General features: G+C 41.7%; 1 protein-coding gene across 8 annotated transcripts in view; it reads left to right on the forward strand.

The window, feature by feature from the left end:
- The window catches only part of ERBB4 (erb-b2 receptor tyrosine kinase 4), a 666663-nt gene that overhangs the window by 518652 nt on the left and 120487 nt on the right, over nt 1-27524 (forward strand). For all 8 annotated transcript variants that reach the window (XM_052792389.1, XM_052792388.1, XM_052792393.1 and 5 more), the window contains 3 exons: nt 3260-3392; nt 6067-6189; nt 7655-7753. In XM_052792389.1, coding sequence (XP_052648349.1) covers nt 3260-3392; nt 6067-6189; nt 7655-7753 — 355 coding nt within the window. The remainder of the gene's footprint in view (nt 1-3259; nt 3393-6066; nt 6190-7654; nt 7754-27524) is intronic.

The following is a 27524-nucleotide window of genomic DNA, read 5'->3' on the forward strand; positions in this document are numbered from 1 at the left end:
TAATGAACATAAGTAAAAATAACCCAGATGAGGTAGGTGACATGCAGAAAACGGGGCTTAGAAAATCATCTACATGTGGTTGGAAACAACAGTGAAGTGCACTGATGATACCAGAAAGCACAGAAGGCAGTGACTTATCATTTGGTAGTGTAGCAAATAAAACACGCGATTGTTGACTTTGGGGCTTAGCTCAGAAGCGGCATGAGGGGAAGCTGCATGGTATACAATCGCATCCGTTTCGGTCTGTGATGTTTGTGTCTCATGATTTTTATGCAAGGATAGTGGACTTAGGAGTGAAGACAACTGATCGCAATTTGAGTTGAAAATAGAACTTTTTCTGTATTTCAGTTATTTGTTTAGCATTTAAATATGCTTTTTCTCACATGCTATCTTATTCCTTTTACGCTGCCTTTTTAAGCTTGCTTAACAGTGTGTTTAGATAGTACCTCCTGCAAATTCAGATATAATATGCAATTACAGCATATTTCACATTAATGACTAAATGCTTGTTTGGTGAAGTTTTTGAAAATTATTTAGTTTTTTTCAATTCACTACTAAAATTGATGAGGACTTTCTTTTAAAGTCAGTGAGAGTTGGCATGATAGATCGTAAAGATTCATTTTGAACCCCTGTACTCTATAACAATAAAAAGGCTGCAAAGAATGTTTAACTTCATTTTATTTTCTTCACTACTCATTATGTCTCCTTTGGAACCATTTCCTTATTATGGTCTATCATGTAAATACCATTTGGACCATTTTTAGTGTAGACAGTACCATAAAACTCTAATTATTTATTTTGACAGCTGTTATGATAGTTATTAATACGCACTTCAAAGCCGAGAGATCTCCTGCCTGTTTTGTCAGTCAGTGGTTTGGTGGTGGTTGTTAAAAACTACATCATTGTTCATACGGCATTAAAAAAAAAAAAAATTCCTCTGCTCAAGACCATTAGTCAGTACTAGCTCCATAGAAGTCTTTTGATGTCCAGTGTTTTTCATAATTGCTTATTAAAGAGTTTCTTGCATCAGTATCATGGAAAGCACATGCAAATGAAGAGGAGCGTTGTTTTGGGTGGATATGCCAGGTCCTTTAATCCGAGCTCTGCACTCAAAATTGGCAGAGTAACCACGGGGATTAGAAAAGGCAATGTGTCTTAAGGCCAAACTAGATGAAGGAGGAGTGTCTCTGCCTGAGGAGTAGGTGGTACTGGACTTGTGTTTCCCAAACATCATAATCCATTTCACAGCCAGACAACATTCAGCTTCCTTTATTTGCAGTCTTTACGGTTTCCATCGCAAAGTCTTTGAACTATAATAGGCCTTACAGTTGTGTAATCTTAATGTGTTTTCCCTGGGCAAACATGATAGTGGTGCTTTAAACATGGTGCTTTAATAACTGAATGTGGGAGTATGAGGCTTTGTCTCTGTTAACATGAAGCGAGTGACACAATAGGATTGGATCTGGAGGATGAAATAGGTAATGGTCCCAATGTCTAGGCTATGTTTGCTGCAAGGGATTTTTCTTTGGGTTAGCTCTAGTCTGATCCTGTGGACATTAATGCCAGTTAGAGGTTGGAGCACGTTAGATGCACTCCAGAAACTTATCTTCTGGTTTGTATCTGAAATGAATCCAGGTTGCATGCTTTGAGACCTCTCTGAACCAAACTGCAGTAAACAAGGGACAGTTAGGACAGTACAGAGATGGGCTTCAAAATGGTACTCAGTGTTATTGTAGACACACTTTAATATACCAAACCAGGTTAGATGGCACTGCTTCCCACTGCTCTGCTTCGTGGTAGGACATAAAAAGAAGAATAAAGGGTCAGATAAATCAATTCACTATTTCTGTGGGAGATCCTTTAAATTTTCAATAGCTGTGTGGTACATATTTATTAATAGGCCATAATGTGTCTTTCATCATCATTCAGACATAACCAAGGAAGGCTGTTAAAGCATAGCAGTGATATTTCCACAATCTTGAGAATAGTTAACCTATTTCCTGTAGTTACCAAGCAGTAGGTTCAGCACCATTTATACTCTGTAGTTGTCATGCTGTCTCTTTTTACCCATCTTTTCAGCTACTGTCCAGTCATTGCTGGAGGGATGTTAAATGCTGTGAGTGTGTTTATGTTGGTAAATTGTTGGTATGCTGTGAAAATGCCTAAATGAAGGTTTTGGGTTGGAGGCTGCTACCCACCCTTCAGAGATGGAGCAGGGAGAGAGAGAAAGAAAACTGAGTCAGAGCAACTCTTGCTTGACTTTTTTCTTCAGAGGGAGCCTGCTTCTCTCCACTGACTGTGTAGGCAGTCTCCAAATGTGGGCAACTAAGTCAGAGTGACTCTCCGAGACAATCTTTTTGTTTTGTGCTTGTGTAGCATCTACCATGATGCCAGCCTACTATATCTTATCACTATGGAAAAACAAATTAGTAATTGTAGCTCATGCTGCTCAAGAGCCTGGAAAGCTGAAAGGAGTTATAGGAGTAATGGGGGGACAACAGGTCTTGTGCAAAAGCTGAGCCTTGCTTGGCATTGTTCACAGAGTTTTTTAGCTCCAACACACCAGTCTTTTGGTCTGGGATTTGGCTGTGCTGAAAAGCCACAGCAAAACCAGATGGGTGCAACCATAACCCCTGACCAAAATGTTTGTGTGTAATAGTAATGAACCAGGAGTTCCAAGAGGGTGTGTGATTCTAGTCATGAATTACGTTGTTCAAATATAAATATCCTCTACTTGAGGAAGGTGTACGAGTATGATGCCTCCGGATTTGTCTATGAAGCACCATGTTTGAAGTTGCCTCTCACTTCCTCCATACTCAGGAAGGCACATCATACTGGTAGTTTGGGAATTTTTCATTAGTTTGTTTTCCCCTAAATGCACAAGCCCATGAGTTAATCTAGATGGAACCAAAGAGTAAGCATAGTTAAAGCTCTTGCAGGAAAACTGCAGGTACTTGTATCCTCATTTTGCCATTGCAGATTTGCATTTGCCATCAAAGTGCATGTTGTGTCTCCTTGTCCACATGACTCCTCACATGTGCATGGCAGTTTGAAAAAAGTAGAATTGGTATATTGATTAAAAACAAGAAAAGTCATACCATATGTTAATGTGTTTCCCCTGACTTCCCATTTGGACTGACTTAGAAATTCTGGTGATAAGGCAGTTAATAAGCTTTCCAAGTGATTGTGTTTTATGTACCTAACCGTTCTTCGGTCTCTCACCCTACCTAAAAATAAAGTTTGTGATTCTGATTGCTAGAACCCCTTTGATTGCTGCGGGAGTTATTGGTGGCCTCTTCATCATCGTCATTGTGGGCCTGACATTTGCCGTGTATGTTCGGCGCAAAAGCATTAAAAAGAAGAGAGCATTGCGAAGATTCCTGGAGACTGAGGTGAGAGTGTGCTTCATCTCACAGAGTATTTGAAAAGATGTGCAGAGCCGTTCTGCTGTTATATTAAAGGTGTTCAGGTCTTCAATCCAGTTACCAGAGAGGTCTGTAGAAATCTTTTTGCTAACTTCTGCAGGACTAAACTGATGGAATGAATGAAGCTATTTCAAGATGCTACTTTTCTGTACATACATAGATTCATGGCTTCTGAAGACCAAAAAAGATCCATGTGATCACAAAGTCATGTTCCATCAGATGTTTGAACTTCCATCCTGCTTTCAACTGAGCTTCTATCCCAGTTCATCAGTACATTTAGCAGCTCTGATGCTTAAATATTACAGGTTTTCATCCGGTGCATACTGAGGTCAACTTTTAAGACTGAAGAAAGTTCCTTCAGCAAGCTCTGGAGCAAACTTAAGCTCATCAGGAATGCTTAAATGCAGAGACTGTCACTTAACTGTTGTTCCCTGTGCCTACATTGCCTTTGTGGTCCAGATTTTGTCAAAGCCTGTAGTCACGATCAGTAATAATAATGTATTTTATTAAACTGAGATACTTCCCAGAGCTCAACCAAATGAAGTTCGCAATTCTACTGGCAAAAATATGTAGTGGAGCTATAGGAAAGAGTGTGGTGCCCACTCCATCCTGCTCTTTGAAATGCTGGTAGTGGAGGGGGCAATCTAGGAAGTATATTTAAACGTAATATTAAATCGTTATCTGTCAGCTACAGCAAAGGTGATTACTACCGTCTCCTCAGTCCTACACTTGAGACACTTTACAAGTGATGATATATTTAAATTAGGGTCCTCCTTTGTTAAGACAATAAAGCTTGGGAATAGTGATTCTTCGACAAGGCTTTGTTAACAATGCTGTTTTCTGTTCGGTTCCAAGGGTCCTGCTCCCACTCATCTCCACTGTAAAGCCTGGGAGCAAATGATTTGCGTATCCCCAGTCTGCCTAAGTATCTTTATGCTTGGCTAGAATTTGTGTTGCTTGTTAAATACTCTTCAGCTGTATAGAAAGCTTAACAATACTTGGTGCCTTTAAATACATAAATCTTGCTATTGCATCAGCCCCTACGTAAGCATAAATTATTTTAAGCAGGTAGTTTTCACTGTATTTGGGAGGTATTGGCTTTGAAGTCCAGCTCTCATTCTCCATTTGGTCAGATAAAAGCTGTGGCTGACAGTAGTTCCTGAGGGACCAAGGCCTCCTACTGAACATGTGGGGAAGCTGTTGTCTTGGCTTAGAAACTGAAGATTAAATCATGAGCATCCTGAGATAAACACACAAGCAACTATCGCTTCAGCTAAAGTCTCTGTTTCTAGCTGGAGGCTGTAACAGACCTATTCTTTCTGTAGATCAGTCTCTGTAAAACTCTACAAGCACTTTTTTAGACCCCCACAATGCTTCTCCCTGCCGTACCTGTGTTGGCGGACTGTGGCACAAAAGCTGTTTTCACCCTTCGCAAACTGAAAATACAGAAGTGTACTGCCAGTCTGTCTACTTTTCTTTTACAGTGAACCTTCTTTCTTTCACTATGTAAGTACTGGACATCTAAAGCGGGAAGGAGGAAAGAGAAAACACTGTAAAAAAAAAAGTACACCTCACAGATTATTTCTGTGATAACCTGGCTTGTTGCTGTTTGATTTTTATGTTTTCTTACCCCCAAAATTTCTAGATACTGGTATTTTTACCTGGACAAAACTAATTAGTCTGGTCAACTAATTAAGTAGTTAATTAAGTCAACTAATTAAGTAGTTCATGATGCTCAAAGAGCCATAGAAGCGGTTCTCAAACTGCAGAGCATGGTGCATTAAGCCTTGTAAACAGACAACTTTGAAATGGTGCAGTGGTTTCAAACCAATCTGAGTAGGAGTAGCCCTGAATTATTTTCATTATCCTGTAAAGGAACAGGCTGTTTTTCATTGTTTAGAGTATTGTCCTTTTCATGTATTTTTAATTTATTTTTAAAGAAGCATTGTTTTTCTGGCAGAGGCAGTATAACGTTGAGATCTGAGAGCATTTTTAACTGAATGTGCCATTGTGGTTCATTTACAGTTTCTTGGGACATCTTAAGCAAATTGTTTAATTGTGCCTTTCTTGCAGTAAATTAGTGGCTGTTATAAATTAGTGGTCTGCTATAAGATGTTTTCTCCTTAAAGCTGCCCTCCTGTGTGGTATAACAGAAGTTCGGAAAATAGTCCCTTCCCAAAACAGAATAAGAAGGTGATGAGCCATTAAGTCAGGGCTATTAAAAAGAAATGTGGCCAACTCAAAAGACACTGAAATGGGCAAAAATAGAATATGGTGCACTGATAATAAATGCTGTATTTCTGTCATGTAGGAAATATTTATACTGCCTCCATTAGCAGAAGTCCTTGGGTGTGTTATTGTGACACCAGTTCAATTTCCAGTTCATAATTCCATCACGCAGTTCCTGGTGGAAATTATTACATGTTGAGTGAGGATTTTCTTTATCAGGTCTCTTTGTTTCGTAGCATTGCTCATTTGCTTTTGAAGGTGAGAAATCCCTCCACAAGTTGGCAGGTCAATGGTCAATAGATCCCACCACTGTCTTATTCCAGTATTTAGTTGGATTGGTTGTTTTCAGTATAAACTTCTGATGGGTCTTCACATTATCACATATTTAAGACTGTTGGATTTTCCTTCATAGCTTGTGGAACCCTTGACTCCAAGTGGCACAGCACCCAATCAAGCACAGCTTCGTATCCTGAAGGAAACTGAGCTGAAACGAGTAAAGGTTCTTGGCTCCGGAGCCTTTGGAACTGTATACAAGGTAAGAGTTTTCACCATACAGCAGTGAGTTTCCTCATGTAACTTTTGAACAGTCAAGTTCTGCATTGCAGCAAAGCACCCTGTATTGTGTATGGGTTCGTGAGCCCTACTTATCTGGGAAACTCAGGATAGTGGAATTGTGTGGGAGGAGTGCATCTTCAGGCTCAAATGTTGACTTCAGTTTTAATCAAACATGCAGATATTATTTCTTGCTGAGAAAAGGAGTGTCAGCCACAATCATTCTTGCATGCAAGAGGACTACACAAGCTGGGCTGTCTTGATATTAAATGCAGCATCAAAGTTTGTTCATTCTGTTGTTACATAATGGCTTTACAGTACACTTTTGGAAAGCTAGATAAACTTTGTCTCTCATTTCACAAGTCACATGGATCTTGTAATAGCAATAATACCTTGTAAAACAATATTGTCATTAGCTAAACCACGATACTTTTTGTTTCTTCCATTGAAATAGAAAAGATGAGTTATGTCAATGCACCCTGTAGCAACCAGGATATAAGAGCAGAACCAACAGGGGAAAAAAGACTGCCGTTAAAGATGGGGGGTTTTAAGATCTGTTGGTCATGTCCAAATCTCAAAGGCATGAAGTCGGGCTTAATGGGCAAGTCAAACCAATCACCCAACCCTTTGGGAGCAACCCAAACCTGCCAAATCAAGGTGGTAGGTCAGAGCACTGAAGGAGGACAGATACTGCATCTATCTTCAAACTGGGGAGGAGATGGAGGAAGTACAGACCAGGTCACTACAGCTACAAGGTCATGGGAATACATTTTTGAATAATCAGTTTGAATATACTTAGACAATAATAAAGTAGTAGAGATGGGTACCATGAGGTTGCCAAGAACACAGCAATAGTCAAGAAGGATGGAAAAGTAGCCTGGGAGACACACAGCTTGTGAATTTTAATTTTAAAGTTTACTCTTTAGCCATCTAAGCTTTTAATTCTCAGATATCAATTAATCAGAGAAATAGCCCCTAAATATATTGTTCTTAGAATGTCCTGTCCCTGCATGAGAGTGTGACCTGGTGATAATCAGTTTTGAGAATTTCCTGATAGCTTCAGTGAGTTCAGCATCAGAATCCAGAGAGAAAATCCAGATTTTTTGTTTAATTTTATCAGAATCAATAGTCAATGGAAAAAGTATGCGCATCACTGATGTGCTGACATTACTCTCTAGAAACCTGGTTGTGGACAGGAAAATCAAGGGGGCCTGATGAGGACGTTCACTGATACAAAAATCTTTCATTTTACCTAAGGGTTTACTTCTGGTGTAAGAATTAGTTTTGTAGATTTTTTATTATTTTATAGCTGTGTGTATTCTCAGTTCTGAGGTTCATAACTGATCTGCATAATGTGACAGAATGCATCAAAAAGAACTGTAACTCTGCATGAAGTTTTTATAATTGTTGTCTTATTAGTCTTATGTCACTTTTTCTTCTTTTTCTAGGGTATTTGGGTCCCCGAAGGAGAAACCGTAAAGATTCCTGTGGCCATTAAGATCCTTAATGAGACCACTGGTCCAAAAGCCAATGTGGAGTTTATGGATGTAAGTAAGAGATGATCAGTGTCTTTGAGTTTTGGTGGGGGCGCATCTTTCTGTAGTCCACAGAGATTGTAAAGAGGAGTTTCTGCCAGTTTTCTTTCCATATGTTTAAATAGTAGAAGGAGGCTTGTACACAGGACCAGTAGTGTGCTGATGTTCAGCAAGTGCTACAGTATCATGTCCCTAGAACAACTCAGCTGTTGAGATTTTCTGTGTAGGCCATTTGCCTCCTTCCCTTAGTCTTTGACAAGCTGTCTCAGTATTAATGCATATCCATAGCATTCTCTATTGCAGCAATGTTCAAACAAACAAACAAAGAAAACCAACCAACCAAAAACAACCAACCAAGGTTACACCTAAGCTGCAGGTAGGTCAGTGCTGCTTCTCTGAAGCTATAGAGCTAGGCAGATCTGTATAAGGCAATGCTCTGCCCTGTTTAGTTTATTGCATGTAGATCATTCCATTCCAGAACCATAAGTACCTGGGCTACCAGGGTAATGCCAGTGCCATGGTAATGAAGGGCTGGGTTTTTCACTGTGCAGATGTCACGGACCCTTAAGATGCTTGGAGTTTTCTTATAAATGGTCTTCCCATCAGTGGAAGGCTGAAACTCCTCTGTCTCATGTGCCAGATTATTTTATCTTTCCATGGCAGAGCAACTAGAGATGAGAGATAAGGAGTTGTAGGGGAGCAACTTACCACGTATGTGAGTCTCAGCTGGTGCAGACCTCACAGGAACAGAAATTTAGCCTCAGCTCTCTTCTGCTTCAGTGTTCCTGAGAACTAAGCACTGAGAATCTGGGAGCTGTCAGCAGCAGCAAAGCATAACAGGGAGGGGAAAATAAAATGTGCTGGATATTAAAAGCTGTTTTGCTTTACTAATCTGAAATATTGTTGAGAGGTCAAGATCATAATTTTCATGAATGTTCTATGTTCACAGATATTATGCACTGTGTCAACATCAAGCCTCGTTGACACTGTGAATGTGTATGTCCTATTCAGTGACAATTTTTGACAAATCACAGAAATTTGCACTTTTTTGTAAATCCCTCTTGTAAACTTGAAAATTACATAGGAGTTTTAAGTCTTGAAGAGCTGTTCAGTGTATAGGCTTTATTTGGTTAGCATTAATGGGACTGGAAACCACAAGAAGAATGTACTCTCGTTATATAGGCTATTCTTCCATCTAGAAATGAATAGAAATGTACAGTTATGGATTTAGCTGTTTCAGACAAACTATCATGTGTGAGTTCTTAGACAATTGAATGAAGGCTGTATAGGTGAAGGGATTTCCTGTGCTTTTTACAGACAACTGCACATTTATGTAGATGACATTCAGTAATCATTGTGCACAACTAAATTAAAAAAAGGACATTTTGGCCCTGTTCAAAAGGAATTAATTGCACTAAAGGGATAAAGAGTATTAGATGTTTGCTTAATGAACAAAATAATGGTCAAGAGTATTGTTAATGGTAGAGCTGGAGAAAGAGGAGAGCTGGTATTCAGCACACTTTTGAAGTCAACGTGCAGGGAGTGCAAGGACACTGAATGCAACCTGTGCTCCATGTCTGATGCTGGCAGTCAGTGATGTAGATTCCAGCCTCAAAATGAGGGAATTGTCAGTGGAACAGAGCAACTTGCACCAGCTTAGGATCTGACCCCTGATCTGATAGAGAAATAATAGTAATATCTCCTTCTCTGATATTGATTAACCTTGAAGCGCTCTACAAAGAAAACATAAGGTCCTGGTTAAAAGACAGACTTACTTGTCTGACGTTTCATAGCTCAGCTTGATCAGCTGACTTAATTCACTGGACCACATTTTCTTCCAGTGTATGCATCATAACATCTGATAAATGGCTCAGAAATTATGAAGGTTTTTTGGAAACTCTGGAGATTTTACCTATGTAAGGTACAGCCACACTAGGAAAGGTTTCTCTTTAAATTAACAGTTTCTCATGAGTCTCTGACCCAGTGGTAACAGGGTGAGAGAAGAGTTAAAGTTATTTTTAGTCCTAGAGGTTAATAATAACCTAAAGGTTATTTTTAATCATAATAAAAAAAAATTGGACTCCATCATTAGTTGATATAAGTGACAATAAGGAGAAAAAAGATGTTTTGTATCAATGCTGCATTTGATATATGTACAGTGGTCTGTAACATCCTTTGCTGTACAGCATTGTTGAAGATTTAATTTCATTCTTTTGAAACAATTGCTCATGCAATTGTACCGACATTCCTGCCGTCCTCACCTCTTAACCCAGTCATTTATTTCCTGCAACAAGCCACATTTTTAAAGAGAATGACCTAGGCATTGTTTATGGTTTTAGTGTGACCACTGCTCTCTGTCCCAGAAAGGACATAGTTTTCAACTTTTTAAAATTTTAAGCTATTATGAGGAGATAACTTAATTATCTTTCATTGAAGAGTAAGTTATAGTAGAAAAATGTGTTTTACTCATTCTCACTCCAAGGCTTTGGTCACTATAACTGTCTGGATAAAACTTGATACTGTTTACTGGTGTTATTTTATGAGGAAAATTTAAGTGTACATATGAAAGCAAAATGCATCAGTTGTGATTTCAGTAAAAAGAGTATTATGAGTAGCTGTTGGTTAAAAGCAGTTGTATCAGACTTTTTAAAGGGATATAGGTGGCTAAGTGCCATTATGAACATAGTAGGGGTTAACTCTTAAATAAGTGTCTGACATGTTGGTTGTGAATGGGAAGAGGAGGTTAGTGGGAAGGATTTGTCATTATATGAGTCACCCCCTTGACTTTGGGGGTTTTGTACTTGTCAAGTACAGGTGTGCTTTTGTCAGCAGTTACTTCTTACTTGTCCTGGTTTCAGCTGGGATAGAGTTAACTGTCTTCCTAGTAGCTGGTACAGTGCTATGTTTTGAGTTCAGAGCGAAGAATGTTGATAACACTGATGTTTTCAGTTGTTGCTCAGTAGTGTTTAGACTAATGTCAAGGATTTTTCAGCTTCTCATGCCCAGCCAGTGAGAAAGCTGGAGGGGCACAAGAAGTTGGCACAGGACACAGCCAGGGCACCTGACCCAAACTGGCCAACGGTGTATTCCATACCATGTGACGTCCCATCCAGTACAGAAACGGGGAAGTGGGGGGCAGGGATTCGCCGCTCGGGGGACTGGCTGGGTGTCGGTCGGCGGGTGGTGAGCAATTGCACTGCGTATCATTTGTACATTCCAATCCTTTCATTATTGCTGTTGTCATTTTATTAGTGTTATCATTATCATTATTAGTTTCTTCTTTTCTGTTCTATTAAACCGTTCTTATCTCAACCCACGGGTTTTGCTTCTTTTCCCGATTTTCTCCCCCATCCCACTGGGTGGGGGGGAGTGAGTGAGCGGCTGCGTGGTGTTTAGTTGCTGGCTGGGGTTAAACCACGACAGTCCTTTTTGGCGCCCAACGTGGGGCACGAAGGGTTGAGATAACGACAAACCTGACCAGAGCTTGTTAAAACAAATTTGTTATAAGCATTCATTATATCGGTCTAATAGTTGCTGGTCATTATGTTGATTTATGTGTTCTTAGAGTTGTTGCTCTGGTTTTTAAAGTTCTGTTATGTATCACCTCGCTTGCTGTATGTAGTCCCTCTTCTGCTGCTTATCATCCGTGGGAGGTGGATTAAGGTTTTCGCTTTGATGTATTGTATAACACTGGTTTATGGTATGATAAAGTCGTCGGCTGTGGGATTAATCCGGTACTTGCACCCAGCATTGTCACCTTTATACTGTGGAAGCCATCTGTGGGAAACTATTAATAATTATACCATTTACCTTTCCTCCTTGGAAAACCAGTCTATGGGTGGGATACCTTTCTTCCCCTCTCCTTTCTCCTTCAGTCCAGTTACAATGGTGTTTGAGAATTTTGAAAAATTTGAATACTCTTGGGATGTTGGGACCAGCACGGTCCTAGCCCTACTGCTAGGAATTAGCATGCTTCTGAATGTGGTTCAGCTCTCATTTAAGGTTAAACAACTATTTAAGAAAATCACCCAGAGATCTGCCCCAAGGCTGGATAATTATGAGTGGCAGGGTGTGTGGGGTAGTATGGGCAAGTACCTAGAAAAGTGGGCACCTCCAGTGTTTTGGAAATTCACCCCTGAACAAGTGCAGAATCCAGAAGAACTAGTAAAATATTTGGAAAAGGTATGCTGTCACCCCGGCAGCTCCAGAGAGATACAAATTACTGCAACGTGCTGGGGCCTGGCCCATGCCTATCGAGCCCTGTTCGACACCACTCAGTACCCTCAAGGGGAAGAGAAGGTCTCTGGACCTAACAACAAAACGATGAGCACTGTGGCTATCCAAACCTCAGCGACAGGCACTGCAGCCCCTCCAGCCTCGGCAATGAGCACGGCAGCTACCCAAACCTCGGCAACGGGCACTGAGGTCCCTCCAGCCCCAGCAACGAGCACAGCAGCTACCCAAACCTTGGCAACAGACACTGCGGTTATCCAAGACCCGGCGAGCGGTACTGCAACTGAACCAGTGGACCAACCTGCACCAGTATCAGTTGCCCCCGTACAGAAAAAGAAATATACAAAAAAATCAGTTCGCTTAGCGAAGGATGAAGGCGAACCAGGGTCATCACGGGAACAGGAGGAAGAGGCAGAACCAGAGGTAATAACCCGGTCCCTATCCTTGAGTGAGCTGCGGGATATGCGAAAAGATTTTGGCCGCCGTATAGGTGAGCATATTATCACCTGGCTCCTCCGATGCTGGGACAATGGGGCTAATAGCTTGGAATTAGAAGGTAGGGAAGCCAAGCAGCTGGGATCGCTTGCCAGGGAAGGTGGCATTGACAAGGCAATTGGAAAAGGGACACAAGCCATCAGCCTCTGGAGGCGACTCCTGTCAAGTGTGAAGGAAAGGTACCCCTTTAAGGAAGATGTTATATGTCAATCAAGCAAGTGGACAACCATGGAAAAAGGTATCCAATATCTGAGGGAATTAGCTGTGCTAGAGACAATTCATCATGATCCGGACAACCCACAATTACCCAAAGATCCAGACGAAGTCCAATGCACACGACCCATGTGGCGGAAGTTTGTACGGAGCGCACCATCGTCCTATGCCAACTCACTGGCAATAATGACCTGGAAAGACGAAGAGGCACCGACAGTGGATGAAGTGGCTCGCCAACTCCGTCAATACGAAGAGAATCTCTCCTCCTCCCTACAAGCCTGCATTTCGGCTGTGGAGAAGCTGTCCGAGGATTTCCAGCAATTCAAAGAGGAGATGTCCTGTTGCCCACCTGTAAGGACCAATGTCTCAGCTATTAGGAGTGAGCGCTCCTCTGCCCAAGAGAAAGAATATAGAAGGTACACACCGCGAGGTGCCCTGTGGTTTTACTTATGTGATCATGGAGAGGACATGAGGAAATGGGATGGAAAACCTACCTCGGTCCTAAATGCACGGGTACGTGAGCTGCGAGGAAAAAACACCACAAAAGGGGATTCTACCAGGAAAAATGCCGCTCCGGTTTCCAAACAGAGTAGAAGGGCTGATCTTATTTCTGATCCTCTTGAAGGGACTTCTGAGCCAATTTTACGAGAAGTGAATACTGGATACTCTGACCAGAATTAGAGGGGCCCTGCCTCCAGCCAGGTGGAGGAAAGGGATAACCGGGTCTATTGGACTGTGTGGATTCGATGGCCTGGCACGTTAGACCCACAGGAGTATAAGGCTCTAGTAGACACCGGCGCACAGTGTACTTTAATGCCATCAAGTTATGAAGGGGCAGAACCCATTTCTATTTCTGGTGTGACAGGGGGATCCCAAGAGTTAACTGTATTGGAAGCTGAAGTAAGCCTAACTGGGAATGAATGGCAGAAACACCCCATTGTGACTGGTCCAGAGGCTCCGTGCATCCTTGGCATAGACTATCTCAGGAGAGGGTATTTTAAGGACCCAAAGGGGTATCGATGGGCTTTTGGTATAGCTGCCTTGGAGACGGAGGGCACGGAACAGCTGTCTACCCTGCCTGGTCTCTCTCAAGACCCTTCGATTGTGGGGTTGCTGAGGGTTGAAGAACAACAAGTACCAATTGCTACCACGACGGTGCACCGGCGGCAATATCGCACCAACCGAGACTCTCTGATTCCCATCCACAAGTTGATTCGCCAACTGGAGAGCCAAGGAGTGATCAGCAAAACTCGCTCACCTTTTAATAGTCCCATATGGCCCGTGCGAAAGTCTAATGGGGAGTGGAGACTAACAGTTGACTATCGCGGCCTGAATGAAGTTACGCCACCGCTGAGTGCTGCCGTTCCAGATATGCTAGAACTTCAATACGAACTAGAGTCAAAGGCAGCCAAGTGGTATGCTACAATTGACATTGCTAATGCGTTTTTCTCAATCCCTCTGGCAGCAGAGTGTCGTCCACAATTTGCCTTTACTTGGAGGGGTGTCCAGTACACTTGGAATCGACTGCCCCAGGGGTGGAAACACAGCCCCACCATTTGCCATGGACTAATCCAGACTGCACTGGAAAAAGGTGAAGCTCCGGAACACCTGCAATACATTGATGACATCATCGTATGGGGCAACACGGCAGAAGAAGTCTTTGAGAAAGGGAAGAAAATAATCCAAATCCTTCTGAAAGCCGGTTTTGCCATAAAAGAAGGTAAGGTCAAGGGACCTGCACGGGAGATCCAGTTTTTAGGAATAAAATGGCAAGATGGGCGTCGTCAGATCCCAATGGATGTGATTAACAAAATAGCAGCTATGTCTCCACCAACTAATAAAAAGGAAACACAGGCCTTCTTAGGTGTCGTGGGGTTTTGGAGAATGCATATTCCAAATTACAGTCTGATTGTAAGCCCTCTCTATCAAGTGACCCGAAAGAAGAATGATTTTCAATGGGGCCCTGAGCAACAACAAGCCTTTGAACAAATTAAACGGGAGATTGTTCACGCAGTAGCCCTTGGACCAGTCCGGACAGGACAAGATGTTAAAAATGTGCTCTATACTGCAGCTGGGGAGAATGGCCCTACCTGGAGCCTCTGGCAGAAAGCACCTGGGGAGACCCGAGGCCGACCCCTGGGGTTTTGGAGTCGGGGATACAGAGGATCCGAGGCTCGCTATACTCCAACTGAAAAGGAGATATTGGCAGCATATGAAGGAGTTCAAGCTGCCTCAGAAGTTGTTGGTACTGAAACACAGCTCCTCTTAGCACCCCGACTGCCAGTGCTGGGCTGGATGTTCAAAGGGAGGGTCTCCTCTACACATCACGCGACTGATGCCACGTGGAGTAAGTGGATTGCACTGATCACACAACGGGCTCGCATAGGAAACCCCAGTCGCCCAGGAATTTTGGAAGTGATCACGGACTGGCCAGAAGGCAAAGATTTTGGAATGTCGCCAGAGGAGGAGGTGGCACGTGCTGAAGAGGCCCCGCTGTATAATAAACTGCCAGAAAATGAGAGGCAATATGCCCTGTTCACTGACGGATCCTGTCGCATCGTGGGAAAGCATCGGAGGTGGAAAGCTGCCGTATGGAGTCCTACACGACAAGTTGCAGAAACTGCTGAAGGAGAAGGTGAATCGAGTCAGTTTGCAGAGGTGAAAGCCATCCAGCTAGCATTAGATATTGCTGAAAGAGAAAAGTGGCCAGTGCTCTATCTCTATACTGACTCATGGATGGTGGCAAATGCCCTGTGGGGCTGGCTACAGCAATGGAAGCAGAGCAACTGGCAGCGCAGAGGTAAACCCATCTGGGCTGCCGCACTGTGGCAAGATATTGCATCCCGGCTAGAGAATCTGGTTGTAAAAGTACGTCACGTAGATGCTCACATACCCAAGAGTCGGGCCACTGAAGAACATCAAAACAACCAACAGGTGGATCAGGCTGCCAAGATTGAAGTGGCTCAGGTGGACCTGGACTGGCAACATAAGGGTGAGCTATTTATGGCTCGGTGGGCCCATGATGCTTCAGGCCATCAGGGAAGAGATGCAACATATAGATGGGCTCGTGACCGAGGGGTGGACTTGACCATGGACACTATTGCACAGGTTATCCATGAATGTGAAACATGTGCTGCAATTAAGCAAGCCAAGCGGTTAAAGCCCCTGTGGTATGGAGGGCGATGGCTGAAATATAAATATGGAGAAGCCTGGCAGATTGACTATATCACACTCCCACAAACTCGCCAAGGCAAGCGCTATGTGCTCACGATGGTGGAAGCAACCACTGGATGGCTGGAAACATATTCTGTGCCCCATGCCACCGCCCGGAACACTATCCTGGGCCTAGAAAAGCAAGTCTTGTGGCGACATGGCACCCCAGAACGAATTGAGTCAGACAACGGGACTCATTTCCGAAACAACCTCATAGACACCTGGGCCAAAGAGCATGGCATTGAGTGGGTGTATCATATCCCCTATCATGCACCAGCCTCTGGGAAAATTGAGCGATACAATGGACTGTTAAAGACTACATTGAGAGCAATGGGGGGTGGAACTTTCAAACATTGGGATACACATTTAGCAAAAGCCACCTGGTTAGTCAACACCAGAGGATCTGCCAATCGGGGTGGCCCTGCCCAGTCGGAATTTTTACATACTGTAGAAGGGGATAAAGTCCCTGTAGTGCACATAAAAAATATGTTAGGGAAGACAGTCTGGATTACTCCTGCCTCAGGCAAAGGTAAACCCATTCGTGGGATTGCTTTTGCTCAAGGGCCTGGGTGCACTTGGTGGGTGATGCGAAAAGATGGGGAAGTCCGATGTGTGCCTCAAGGGGATTTAATTTTAGGTGAGAACAGCCAGAATTAAACTGTATATTAGTTGCTATATAACCCTGCTACTGTATATTATCCTTACTATAATTATGTGCTATATCCATAGTACTATAGTAAGAATCACTTAGATCAAGCAAGAAAAGAACTGTGATAAAACTGAGCAAAGCGCAGTAGTGATGGAACCAGAACTGACTCCAGCATGCAACAATCCAACGGTGCACACCATCCTCCTGCTGCGCCAAATGTCACCTGCTTGTCACACTGCACTGAAGCCCAATTCTGCTCTACCGACTGAGAGGACTTTGCACCATCCCTCCTGCCCAGAAAGACTGGTATGACAGATGGAGCCCAGAGTCGGAAACTAAATGAACTCAATGAACATTTTATGAACATGACCCATGAACTAAAGGAATGATATCTCTGTGTGTGTATACATATATATATATATCATTGCTCATATGTCTTAAAGGGATGGAAAAGTGATGATTGATCAGGATGTAACTAAAGGTATGGGAACTGTGCATGACGTCAATGGTATAGAATAAGGGGTGGATACTGTCCTGGTTTCAGCTGGGATAGAGTTAACTGTCTTCCTAGTAGCTGGTACAGTGCTATGTTTTGAGTTCAGAGCGAAGAATGTTGATAACACTGATGTTTTCAGTTGTTGCTCAGTAGTGTTTAGACTAATGTCAAGGATTTTTCAGCTTCTCATGCCCAGCCAGTGAGAAAGCTGGAGGGGCACAAGAAGTTGGCACAGGACACAGCCAGGGCACCTGACCCAAACTGGCCAACGGTGTATTCCATACCATGTGACGTCCCATCCAGTACAGAAACGGGGAAGTGGGGGGCAGGGATTCGCCGCTCGGGGGACTGGCTGGGTGTCGGTCGGCGGGTGGTGAGCAATTGCACTGCGTATCATTTGTACATTCCAATCCTTTCATTATTGCTGTTGTCATTTTATTAGTGTTATCATTATCATTATTAGTTTCTTCTTTTCTGTTCTATTAAACCGTTCTTATCTCAACCCACGGGTTTTGCTTCTTCTCCCGATTTTCTCCCCCATCCCACTGGGTGGGGGGGAGTGAGTGAGCGGCTGCGTGGTGTTTAGTTGCTGGCTGGGGTTAAACCACGACATTACTCGATTGTGTATGTCCTTGTACTTGCAGGTAAAACTTAGCATTCCTTTTAGAGAGGCTCTAGAAAATGTAAAGCCTCTTGTAAACAGCAGTTTGTGTACAGAGAGAGTACTTGGGACATTTCAGTGTCTACAGAAATAGCTAGTACAGATGTTAGTGGCATTGTCCATAGGCTCTGGTTAAAACTTATGATGTTGGCAGAATTTAAGTCTAAAAGTGCTCTGCAAGCTGCTGAAATTCTGCTAAATGTTATGCTAAAAGAGTAAAGAACAACAATTTGGCTACTAGGCTGCTATTTCAGCACCTTGAACACCCACTAATGGATCTGTAATGGCTATAATGATATAATGCATGATGTTAGCACCTGCTATGGCCAAACACTTCCCACCCATCTCCCATCAGGGGATGATGAATTGGCCATCACCAAAAAGTACATCCCCTGTTTGGAATTTTTCTTTGAGGAGTTGCAGCAGAGTCTACTTGTCGGGCTTTCTCCACACATTCCCAGTTGGCTCTCTTTCTTTTACTCTGCTCCCTGCTTTCTTACATAGTTTTTATCACTGCAGTAGTCCGTGTCTGTTACAGCAGTGCAAGCTGAAGTCTAGTAAGTAACCCATACCGCCTTCTCCAGGGCAGAAGCAGAATGTACATGTGGACTTCTATGGATTTGTTTTCACCATGCAGAGGTTATTGCTATGTTTCATAAAATGTAGGTTTACCCTTTTTCCACATATTTCTAAATACATATTATCTCTGGAATAATTTCAAAGTCTAAAGAATTTCCCTTCAGGTGTTGAAATGGTTAGGTGCATAAGTAGTGGGGCGTAGTTTCTCCTCCCTGTTTGGCTGGTCACGCTTCATCAGCCCCAGAAGGGTGCTGGAATTTGATTCAGAATGCAGGCATTCTTGCTACTGGTCTGCAGTCTGGGAAAGCTTGCAGCTTGCAAGCGTGGCTGGGAGGGGAGTCACCAGCTGACACAGAGGGTATCAGGAGAGAAGGATATCCTACTCCTCACCCTAAGGCTGGTAACAGAATATATGAGGGTCCTGAGTGTTTGGGAGGAAAGAGAGGCTTGTTGTGAGGAAAAAAGGCAAATACACAGCTAAGAGGCTACTTGATAGTAGAACAGGGACTTCTAATTTCACTTGTGAAAACAATTTCCCCTCCTCAGCCTCAAATTATTTGACTGTTAGGATTGTCTGATAAGTCAAGTAGCCATTGGCCTGATCAGGTGCTTTAACATTAAACCAGATGCTCGACTGATAATGTAATCCATTCTAAAGTCATGCTGCAGTTGGAAAGCATAGCAAACCATCTTTGAGGCTAAAAAAAATATATTTAAACTAACTTGCCGTGGGAAAACAGACAATTGATGAGGGCCTTTCCTCTCTAGCCCTCTAAGCCTGATGTTTCCAGGAAGTAATCCTGTGAGCTGTGATTCTGTCCAGGGTTTTGATCCACTTACAAGTTTAATCTATCCTCTCTGAACTTAAATGCTCCATTATCTGTTAGAAAATAATTAGAGGCTGCAAGCACAAGTCTGCATACACAGAGTTCCTTGGGAGTCCCTGAGCTCATTGAGATGAAGACAGTTTGACTGATGGTGGTCAGCTGATATTGGGCCAGAAGCTAATAATAGAAAGCAGTGCTGCTTAGCTAGGTGAGAAAGTTAACTTGGGAAAAATTAAAGTGAAGGGTTTGGGATTTATGGTTGGAAATAAATTTCCCGTTCTCATTTGTTTCCTGGTAAGAGCGCTTCAGAGGTAGTTGGTTCCTTTTATGGTTTTATAATTAAGATCTAGGGGGCTTCTTGACTTCACCTGGACTTACTGTAGTTCCCTGCTGTCTCTCAGAGCAGCATTCAGTGTGCAAGAGAGCATTTGTCAAGCGAAGTGTAAAGGTAATAAGTGACAATGACCTCCACCAGGCATGCAGCAAACAAATTAAAGCTGCATACAGGGGGCTGATACCCACATCTTTTCTTTATGTCTGGCCTAATTAACTAAATTAATAAAGCAGTCAGATGTCTTGTACTGCAAAAAGGAGAAACAGTTTTTCCTAAATTATAAGCCTGTCTTATAATAAAGACAGGTCCTCAAGACCTATCAAACTTATCTTTGGTTCAGGGTTTCAAGAGGAAAAAAATCACATAGCTGACTAGCAAAAAAGAATTTTATCTCCTGTTCAGCTGAAAACCCAGAGATCTTGATAGGTCTAGATGATTTCTTTGTTTCTTCAGGTAGGTCTAGATGCCATTGTGGAAAGTACACTGGAGATACAGCTAACTAGTCAGGCAGGGAAGGTGAGAGATTTACCTTTTCTTGGTTTCCACCACTAGCATTAGACATAGGAAGGTTCTAAGCTGAAGCTTTTGGGTTCCTTCCCTGGCCCATGGCAGCTTTCATAGAGCCCTTGCGGTTCCCTGTGAACACACTCTGTAATGTACAGTTTCTCAGTTGATACAGATGCATTTACACCGAGTCTCCTTGTAAGATCCTGCCTTATATGACTATGTAGGTGACTGGAGAAATATTTTTGTCTGTCCCTTAAATTATGTTTAATTCCTTGTGTACATCTCATGCTACCTAGCCAACTGTTTGACCCAGATCTTCAACAGTCCATGTAGATGCTTCTGAAAGTCTGAAGAGACATTACTACCAACAGTAGTTGGATAGTACATCCAGGCACCCCACAATCATTCCACTGACTGCATGGCTGCTTGGGAAATACAACCAAGTTAATCTTGAACCTTGGTTTATGGGGCAGCTTTAGGATCAAATGAAATCCTTTATGGCAGCAGGGAGACATTTTTCCTTATCTTCTTCTGCTGTCATTTATGTAAGCACTCTCCTTTCCAACTGGTATAAGGGATCTCTGTAAGAATAGCTGATAATGAACAGCAGTGTTGCTGCGCTGCCTGGCAGTGTGTTTCAGCTGTGATTCAAACAGGTTTTCACTCCATCATGTTAAGTTGCTGGGGGTGGGAGGAAAGGGGTGACCGAACTCATCTGATTGTAGACTCCCTTTTGTGCAGTCTTCCCTCTGCCTCCCACTTACGCACACTCTAAGTATAGCCACTTAGGAGGGGGAACTGTTTGCCTGTCAGTTCCAGGTACAGAAGCTCACTGTGATTGCAATTACAATTTCCAACTTGTCCAGAGATGCCAGAAATCAAGCTGTCCTTGAGAACTCTGCATACCATGCACAAGTCCCAAGAGTGATCGGCCTCTACAGAAGCTGGAAATCTGAAGCTTAACTGCCTTTAGTCATCTGAAGATTGCCTGTGTTTCAAGGCCACGTTTCTGTTATTTCCATCTTAAGTAATAATTTTCTGTTTAAATGTTTACTTACTCCAGTAATATTTCCTTCCATAGTATGCAAAGATAAGATGTGTGTGTATGTGCAGGTGGGTGTTAATTTTCCATATGCAAGAGCAGGTGGCTGTATGGAGAAAGTATAACCACAGCAAGGATGAAGTGCAAGCACAGACAGACAAGCTAGGCTGTTTGGAAACATAACGTAACGCTCTAATGGGAAAATACAGTGAGGGAAAGAGAGTTTGCCTACTACTGGTGATGGGGGAAATCTGAGCCCTACTGAAATCAATGGGAGCTGTGTATTTGTCAGTGAATTCAGCAGGGCCAGGACTTCACCTCTGGAGTCACCTATCCAAGAACTCTGCCACAGGTTTAAGGGAGAATCAAAAGCTTTAGTGAGTGACTGACATAATGAGTTAGGAAGTATGTTCAGGAGCTTTTTGTTAATGGCAATAGCAGAACTCCTTATTTAAAGTTTGTATTGCATTATGAGTCGGAAACCCTGCATAAGGTTGGGTAAATCTCTGAGCAGGGAGAAGATCAGGAAGGAATGTTAGTTTATTCACTGGGAAACATAGCTGTGGATTAATTGAAACTATTAGAAATTCTAATCAAATCCAAGAAGTAGTTTTGGCTGTAAAGTGTGTGTATATGAAGGAAACATTTTGAACTGATGTCTTATATTATGATTTCTTTGTAAAGGTATGAGATACAGCAATAACATGGTTGATACTTGTTGCTTTGGAGTGTACATTTGAGCTTGGTTACTGAAACTTGAAGTCAGTTATTTGCTTATCTGTATGTATTACTGTTCTGAAGGTCATGATCTCATAGTTGCCACTGTTTTATCAGGACGCAGTAGAAGAGAGCTTTTTGAAAAAGTGTTTAGAAATTGAACAGGCAAAGGATGGGAATACTAAAAAAAAAACTAAAAAAGGCAGAGAAGTGGTGCTATGAGTATCAAAAGTGGTACGCAGTAGTTTAATTAGGAGACTTAATCAGAAGCTCTTGGGATTTGTATTTCCATGATGAGTTTTCTGTTGCTTACAGTACCCTGGGTCTCTAGTTCTTGGCATTGTGCTGTCTGTTGCCACCCTTTACTATATGTTAGATCTGGACCTGAGCCAGAATGCTCTCCTGCAGATTCATATTTTCCGAGAACTTACTTTGTATCTGAATGTGGGCTTTTAGGAGAACAATCTTACGCGCTTCAGTAAAAATTTCCACTGGATACTGTAAGGCCATGAATTTGGGGACCCGCCTTCCCGTATGATAGTGCCTGCAGGTGCTGGTCTTTTCATCTGCACCACCAGTGGATGGTGTGATTTAAGGCAGAGGGGAAGATGTTATCTGTGCAGGAACAGATCTTGCTGGAGTGGTAGGCTACAGCTGGTAGACGTGTAATTACACACACGAGAAACAGCCTTCCTTAAATATCAGAAAAGTGATTGGGAATACTGGAATTCTTTGCAGAGTCTTTCTGAAGTTCAGATGCAAAGTGCAGAAATAAAACTGACAAAACTTGGTCAAATGGCAGATAAGATTACTGAATAATGCTTGATATGTTATGAGAAGAAACTGACACAGATATCCAGTTTTAAAGCAGACTTCGGCACCTAGAACTGGGCAACTAGTGCTGACTTACTGCTAAAAGAAACTGAAAGCCTGTATCTAAGAAACTTCCTATTGCTTTGCATTTTTTTCTTTGTGCCTCCAGCTCACATTAGCAATATAAAATAGGCACTTGTTAATGTTTCAGTTCCTAAAGGGCAATGCGTATGACAGAATGTGGTCACGCTGATAAAAAATGCAAGTTTTTATGGGACCTCTGTTAATAAAACAGAGGTACTGTTTCCACAGGCTTAACTGTAATGCATCCCAAACAAGCCATCACTAGTTCGAGGTTAATGGTGAATCTAATGAGGTTTGAGGAAAAGACTGAAGAAGAAATGTCTTGATACATAAGTCAGAGGAGCTGGCTGTAAAATTGCATGTATATCCTGGCTAATCATTTTTGAAGTACACTTGCCTGTGATTAGTTCAGTGCCAGATGGGTAGGCTATTACATCTTAGATTTTTCATGAAAGCAGGCTGATGGGGGGCTATGTGTGAGCTCCAGCACATGCTGCAACTCACAGATCAGCAACAATGAAGAAAGTGAGCAAGGGCAGAGGGCCCTGGAGGATCAATGCATTGTATTTGTCATACTTGTTTTTATACTGCCAAAGTGCCAAGTCAACTTAAGGGAGAACAAGGTTTTCTGTGTTGTAGTGAGAAAAAAAATTCCAACACTGTTTATACATACAATACTCACACTGTGTCCATTTTTGATAGAAATGTAAGGGTATAGAAGCTCAGGCTTACAGGAGCTGAACTTGAAGTATCACTGGCAAAACAAAATTTATCTTCAAGATACTGTAGTTTGGAATACTTCTCCCTTATTGCTTTGCTGCAGATAACACTTCAAAAATTGTTTTCCATGTCTCAGTGCTGATCCAAACACCTCTGATACATCAGCAACTGTCATAGACTTATAACAATGAAATAATTAACATCTGTTCATATTAATATTCTATGTATTATCTACAAGTGATAGTCAACTGTCCCTTTCGTTGCTCGTCACATAGTTGTAATGGAAGAAATAAGACAGGGGAATCTGGTACATGACTGGCTTGCTGATAATCTTTGTAATATTCTGCCAATACCTTTTAGACTTCAGTGCAATAACTAGGATAAACAGATAGAGCTGAGGTCACAATGTGGCTGGCACTCCACAAAGCAGTAATTGCTGCTTTGAAATGCTTAGTCCTTCGATACTGAAACTGTAGTTCCAAAATTAAAAGATTTTGCAGAGCAATATTTTCCATATTAACTTCGGTGTTGTTTCTCGTTCTCATATATGGCATCCCTTGGACCTATTAAGATCAGAAAACCTTTGTGCTGTGAAAACATGGTGAGCTTGTCCCTGCCCTGAAAGGCTTTCAATTAAGATAGACGCAAGAGATAAAGGGTAGAGGAATGATTATTATTATACCCATTTATAGATGGGACTCTGTGAATTGCAACACAGATCTCATAACCTCTAAGAAAATCATTTAATGTTGTTTTATTAATTTTTATTTTTAATTACATTCTGGTTTTAAATTGGCTTGGAATGTTTACTTAGAAAAGCAGATACTATATGAGGTTTGTTTTCAGACAAAGCTGCTTTATCTACTTAGCCACTGAGAATGTGTCTAAACTGTTCTTTTCAAACATCTCTTGTTATCAGTCAGTGCTTTCCCCAAGTCAGGTATTTTAAAGAAGCTGGATGACACTTGATATAAGGTAAATTGTGTATCAGCAAGAGAAGAGAGAGAATCAGTTTTCTTACCTCTTAGTTACTTATAAGGTGATAACAATTGTATCCTGAAGGTTTCTGCTTTATATAGAATATCAGGTTTTTAATTACATAGACAAATATGCATTGTACAAAATAGAATTATGTAGGTTTCAGATGGACCAGGGCCTGTTGTTATCTTAATGCTTCACATGACAAATGATATAAAAATGTTTACAAAAATATTCATGTAGATTTTTGAGCGATGTTGACAAATTGCAGCTGCATTGCATTTGCTCAATACGAGCTTCAAAGGCATTCATTGATCAACTTGCATAGGTAAATTCTGTGATACGGAGCAGTACCGATGCAAAGGTAGGAAATGGCTGAGGTACAGTCAAATAACAGTTTATCTGATGGAAATGTAAGACCTCAGTAAAGTAGGAGAATGTAGAACAGGGACTAGCTATGGGTAGTTCCCCAGGCCTCAATTTACTGAGTGGAGGTTGTATCAGTGGATAGGCAATGCCGAGGTTGAATCTATTTGGAAACCTTCTCCAGTGTCGAGGAAGCTTTTATTGTCTAGACAGTGCCCTTTGATGGAGTTGAGTGGGATGATTCGCATATGCATATAAAAGCAGAATATAGCTGTTTGTATGTTTTCTGAAGCCAAGCAAATTGTTTGTTTGTTTGTTTGTTTGTTTAAATGAAGTATTGTTGGTTTAGGTCAGTGGCCAGAGTCACCTGCTAAAAATACAAGTCCTCTGAGAAGTTATTTTAGTAATGAAAGTGTTTGGAAAGAAATGGTGTTTGAAATGAGGAAAGAAAGTGAGTTTCCTTGGTGAAATATTTTCATGGCAAAATACTGAACAAATATTTCTTGGTAAAATTTATTAACTTGCTGGAACGAAAAGGAAGAGAGTTTCTGCTGAAGCTTTTCAATGGGAGATAAATTCCAGTGAATTCCTCAGCTAGAAGATGTTTTAGAAATATGATAGTGATTGAAATACCTGTTTTGTCATTTTCTGAATGAACTCTGGTGGATTTCTGTTTTGCAGTCATTGGTTGTTTCAAAACTCAGACTGTGTTTATTAGACAGGAATGTTGTCAAAGCTAAATTAGAATATTAAACACTTTTCACATGTGATTAAGTTGTGGACAGCAGAGAGAAGGAGTGGGAGGACTGGGCAATTTTTTCTTTAGCTGGGTAAAGAATGGGAAATTTTCCAGTGCTAGGTCTTTCCAGAGGATCTGAATGCTGTGTCCTGCCTGATTTTAAGCAGAGTGGGGAGATGCTTCTGGTTCCTCTGTGCCTAATCTCTACAAGGTGTGAGCACAATTTACATTCTTGACAGTACTGTCATTCACATGAGAACAGAGATCCAAGTGAAATTCGAGACTACCAAAGGTTATTGATGTCAATGTTTATATGACAGCTCGGCAAGCTCTCAAAGTGTCCTAGAGCTCCAGAAAGTGCCTTAAACCACATTGTGTCACCATATAAATGTTTCTAGCTCAACTAAAACTTGCAGATCAGCCCTCTGGTGGAGTCGGTGTTGAAAAAGTGAGTGGCACTCACTGTTCCATGTGGACATAAAAAGTGCCACACAGAGAGAGCATTTTCTTACCATGTAATTTCCTTATGTAGCCCAGTCATGAAAGACACAATAATGTACAGAGATGTCTGTCTCACTCCCCTGCCTGTATAAATGAGACAAAATTCCAGGTCACTTTCAAATTCACATTGGCTTGCCCGTAGCTGGTGTAACTGATACCTGTTTTCTCCTTTTCTACATAGTGACAGCACAATCTAAATGTGCCATCTTTATCTACTTCCAAAACCTCCTCTCAGTGAACACTCCGGTAAGGCCTCCAGTGATGTGTAACAGCTTGCTGTAGCTTTGGCATTTCACTGGCACAGAAGTCCACTGAGGATAACCAAAGAACTGGCAACTTGGTGTCACTTGGAGCTTCATGGTGTGCCTCTCGGAGGCACAGTATATTCTTTGATACTAGTAAGATGTCATACCATGGTAGTGCAGGTCTTTAAAAACAACTTTTAAAAAATCAAAACATAAATGCATGCAACAAGAAATAGATAGGATGGATTAATTATATGTAACTCTACTTCTGTTTTATAAATGTCATCCCAAATAGTTAATTGTGTTAGTTAGAAAGGCTGATGGTGTAACAGCTATGGATACCTTTTCTGGATTTTTATTAAATGTCAACCCCTTGACTACTGATCTTAGCAGTAAGATGCAAAATAGGTGCTAGCTGTCAAAAGTCTCTGCGGTGTGGATGGGGTTACTGCTTTATAATCAGGGTGCACATTGGCTGTGCTTCAGATCTGAAAGCAAGCTTGCTCTTTGTGTGGCACATCCATAGAGCTGCTGTGAATATGTCTCTAGCACTAACTTTGGCACAGCAGTAGTGCCTTGGGGTTCCAGGTTTTCTAATTGTGCTTCCTTTGCCTGAAGTTTCCCTGGTGGTGTCACTTAGAGATTTTTTCACTTTCTTTCCTAGTCAGCTGCAAGGTACGGCTGGCTGTTGAAAAGCAGATTCACCCATCAGCCTTGTCACAGTTTGCTGTAGGAAATGCTAGGAAAAGAGGTTTGGGTTTTGACTTGTAGAGTCCTTTTAGTTGAATAGTCCTTTGGAAATTCTGGATCTGTGATACCATGCCATCATACTAGCATAGTTAAATGTTCTTGGGATTGTGGTAATTCACAAAAGAGGATGAAAGTGTAACATAAATTATTATTTTGCCCTATTCATGCCACTCTCAAATTACGGATTACTTATAAAGTAGGCATTCCCTCCTGCAATACTGCAAGTTTAAGTGGTGTTTGCCTATAACTTTATGTTCTTGGCTTCTATACTTCAGTGAGATCCTGTCTTTATAAGAGTGTCTACACAGCCACAAATACAAACTAATAAATACAGTGGTATTTATTGATTTGACCGAGGATTTGACCGCTCTTTCATGCAAGTTTGTTCTTGGAGTTGTTTGGCTTGTCCTGACAGAAGTCTGGACCTGAACATGGACACACATTGAAGATCAGACATAGTATTTGATGTGGGGGTTATTGCAGATGTCAAGATTTTATCAACATGACAAAAAGATTCATTATTATTATATTATATTTTTTATATATGTATGTATTACCCTGGCCATAGGACATGCTCAGATCTTGTGAAAGTTTAGGGAGGGATGTGAAACCCTATGATGA

The sequence above is a fragment of the Harpia harpyja genome, chromosome 7 (assembly GCF_026419915.1).
Source record: "Harpia harpyja isolate bHarHar1 chromosome 7, bHarHar1 primary haplotype, whole genome shotgun sequence".
Taxonomy (NCBI): Eukaryota; Metazoa; Chordata; class Aves; order Accipitriformes; family Accipitridae; genus Harpia; species Harpia harpyja.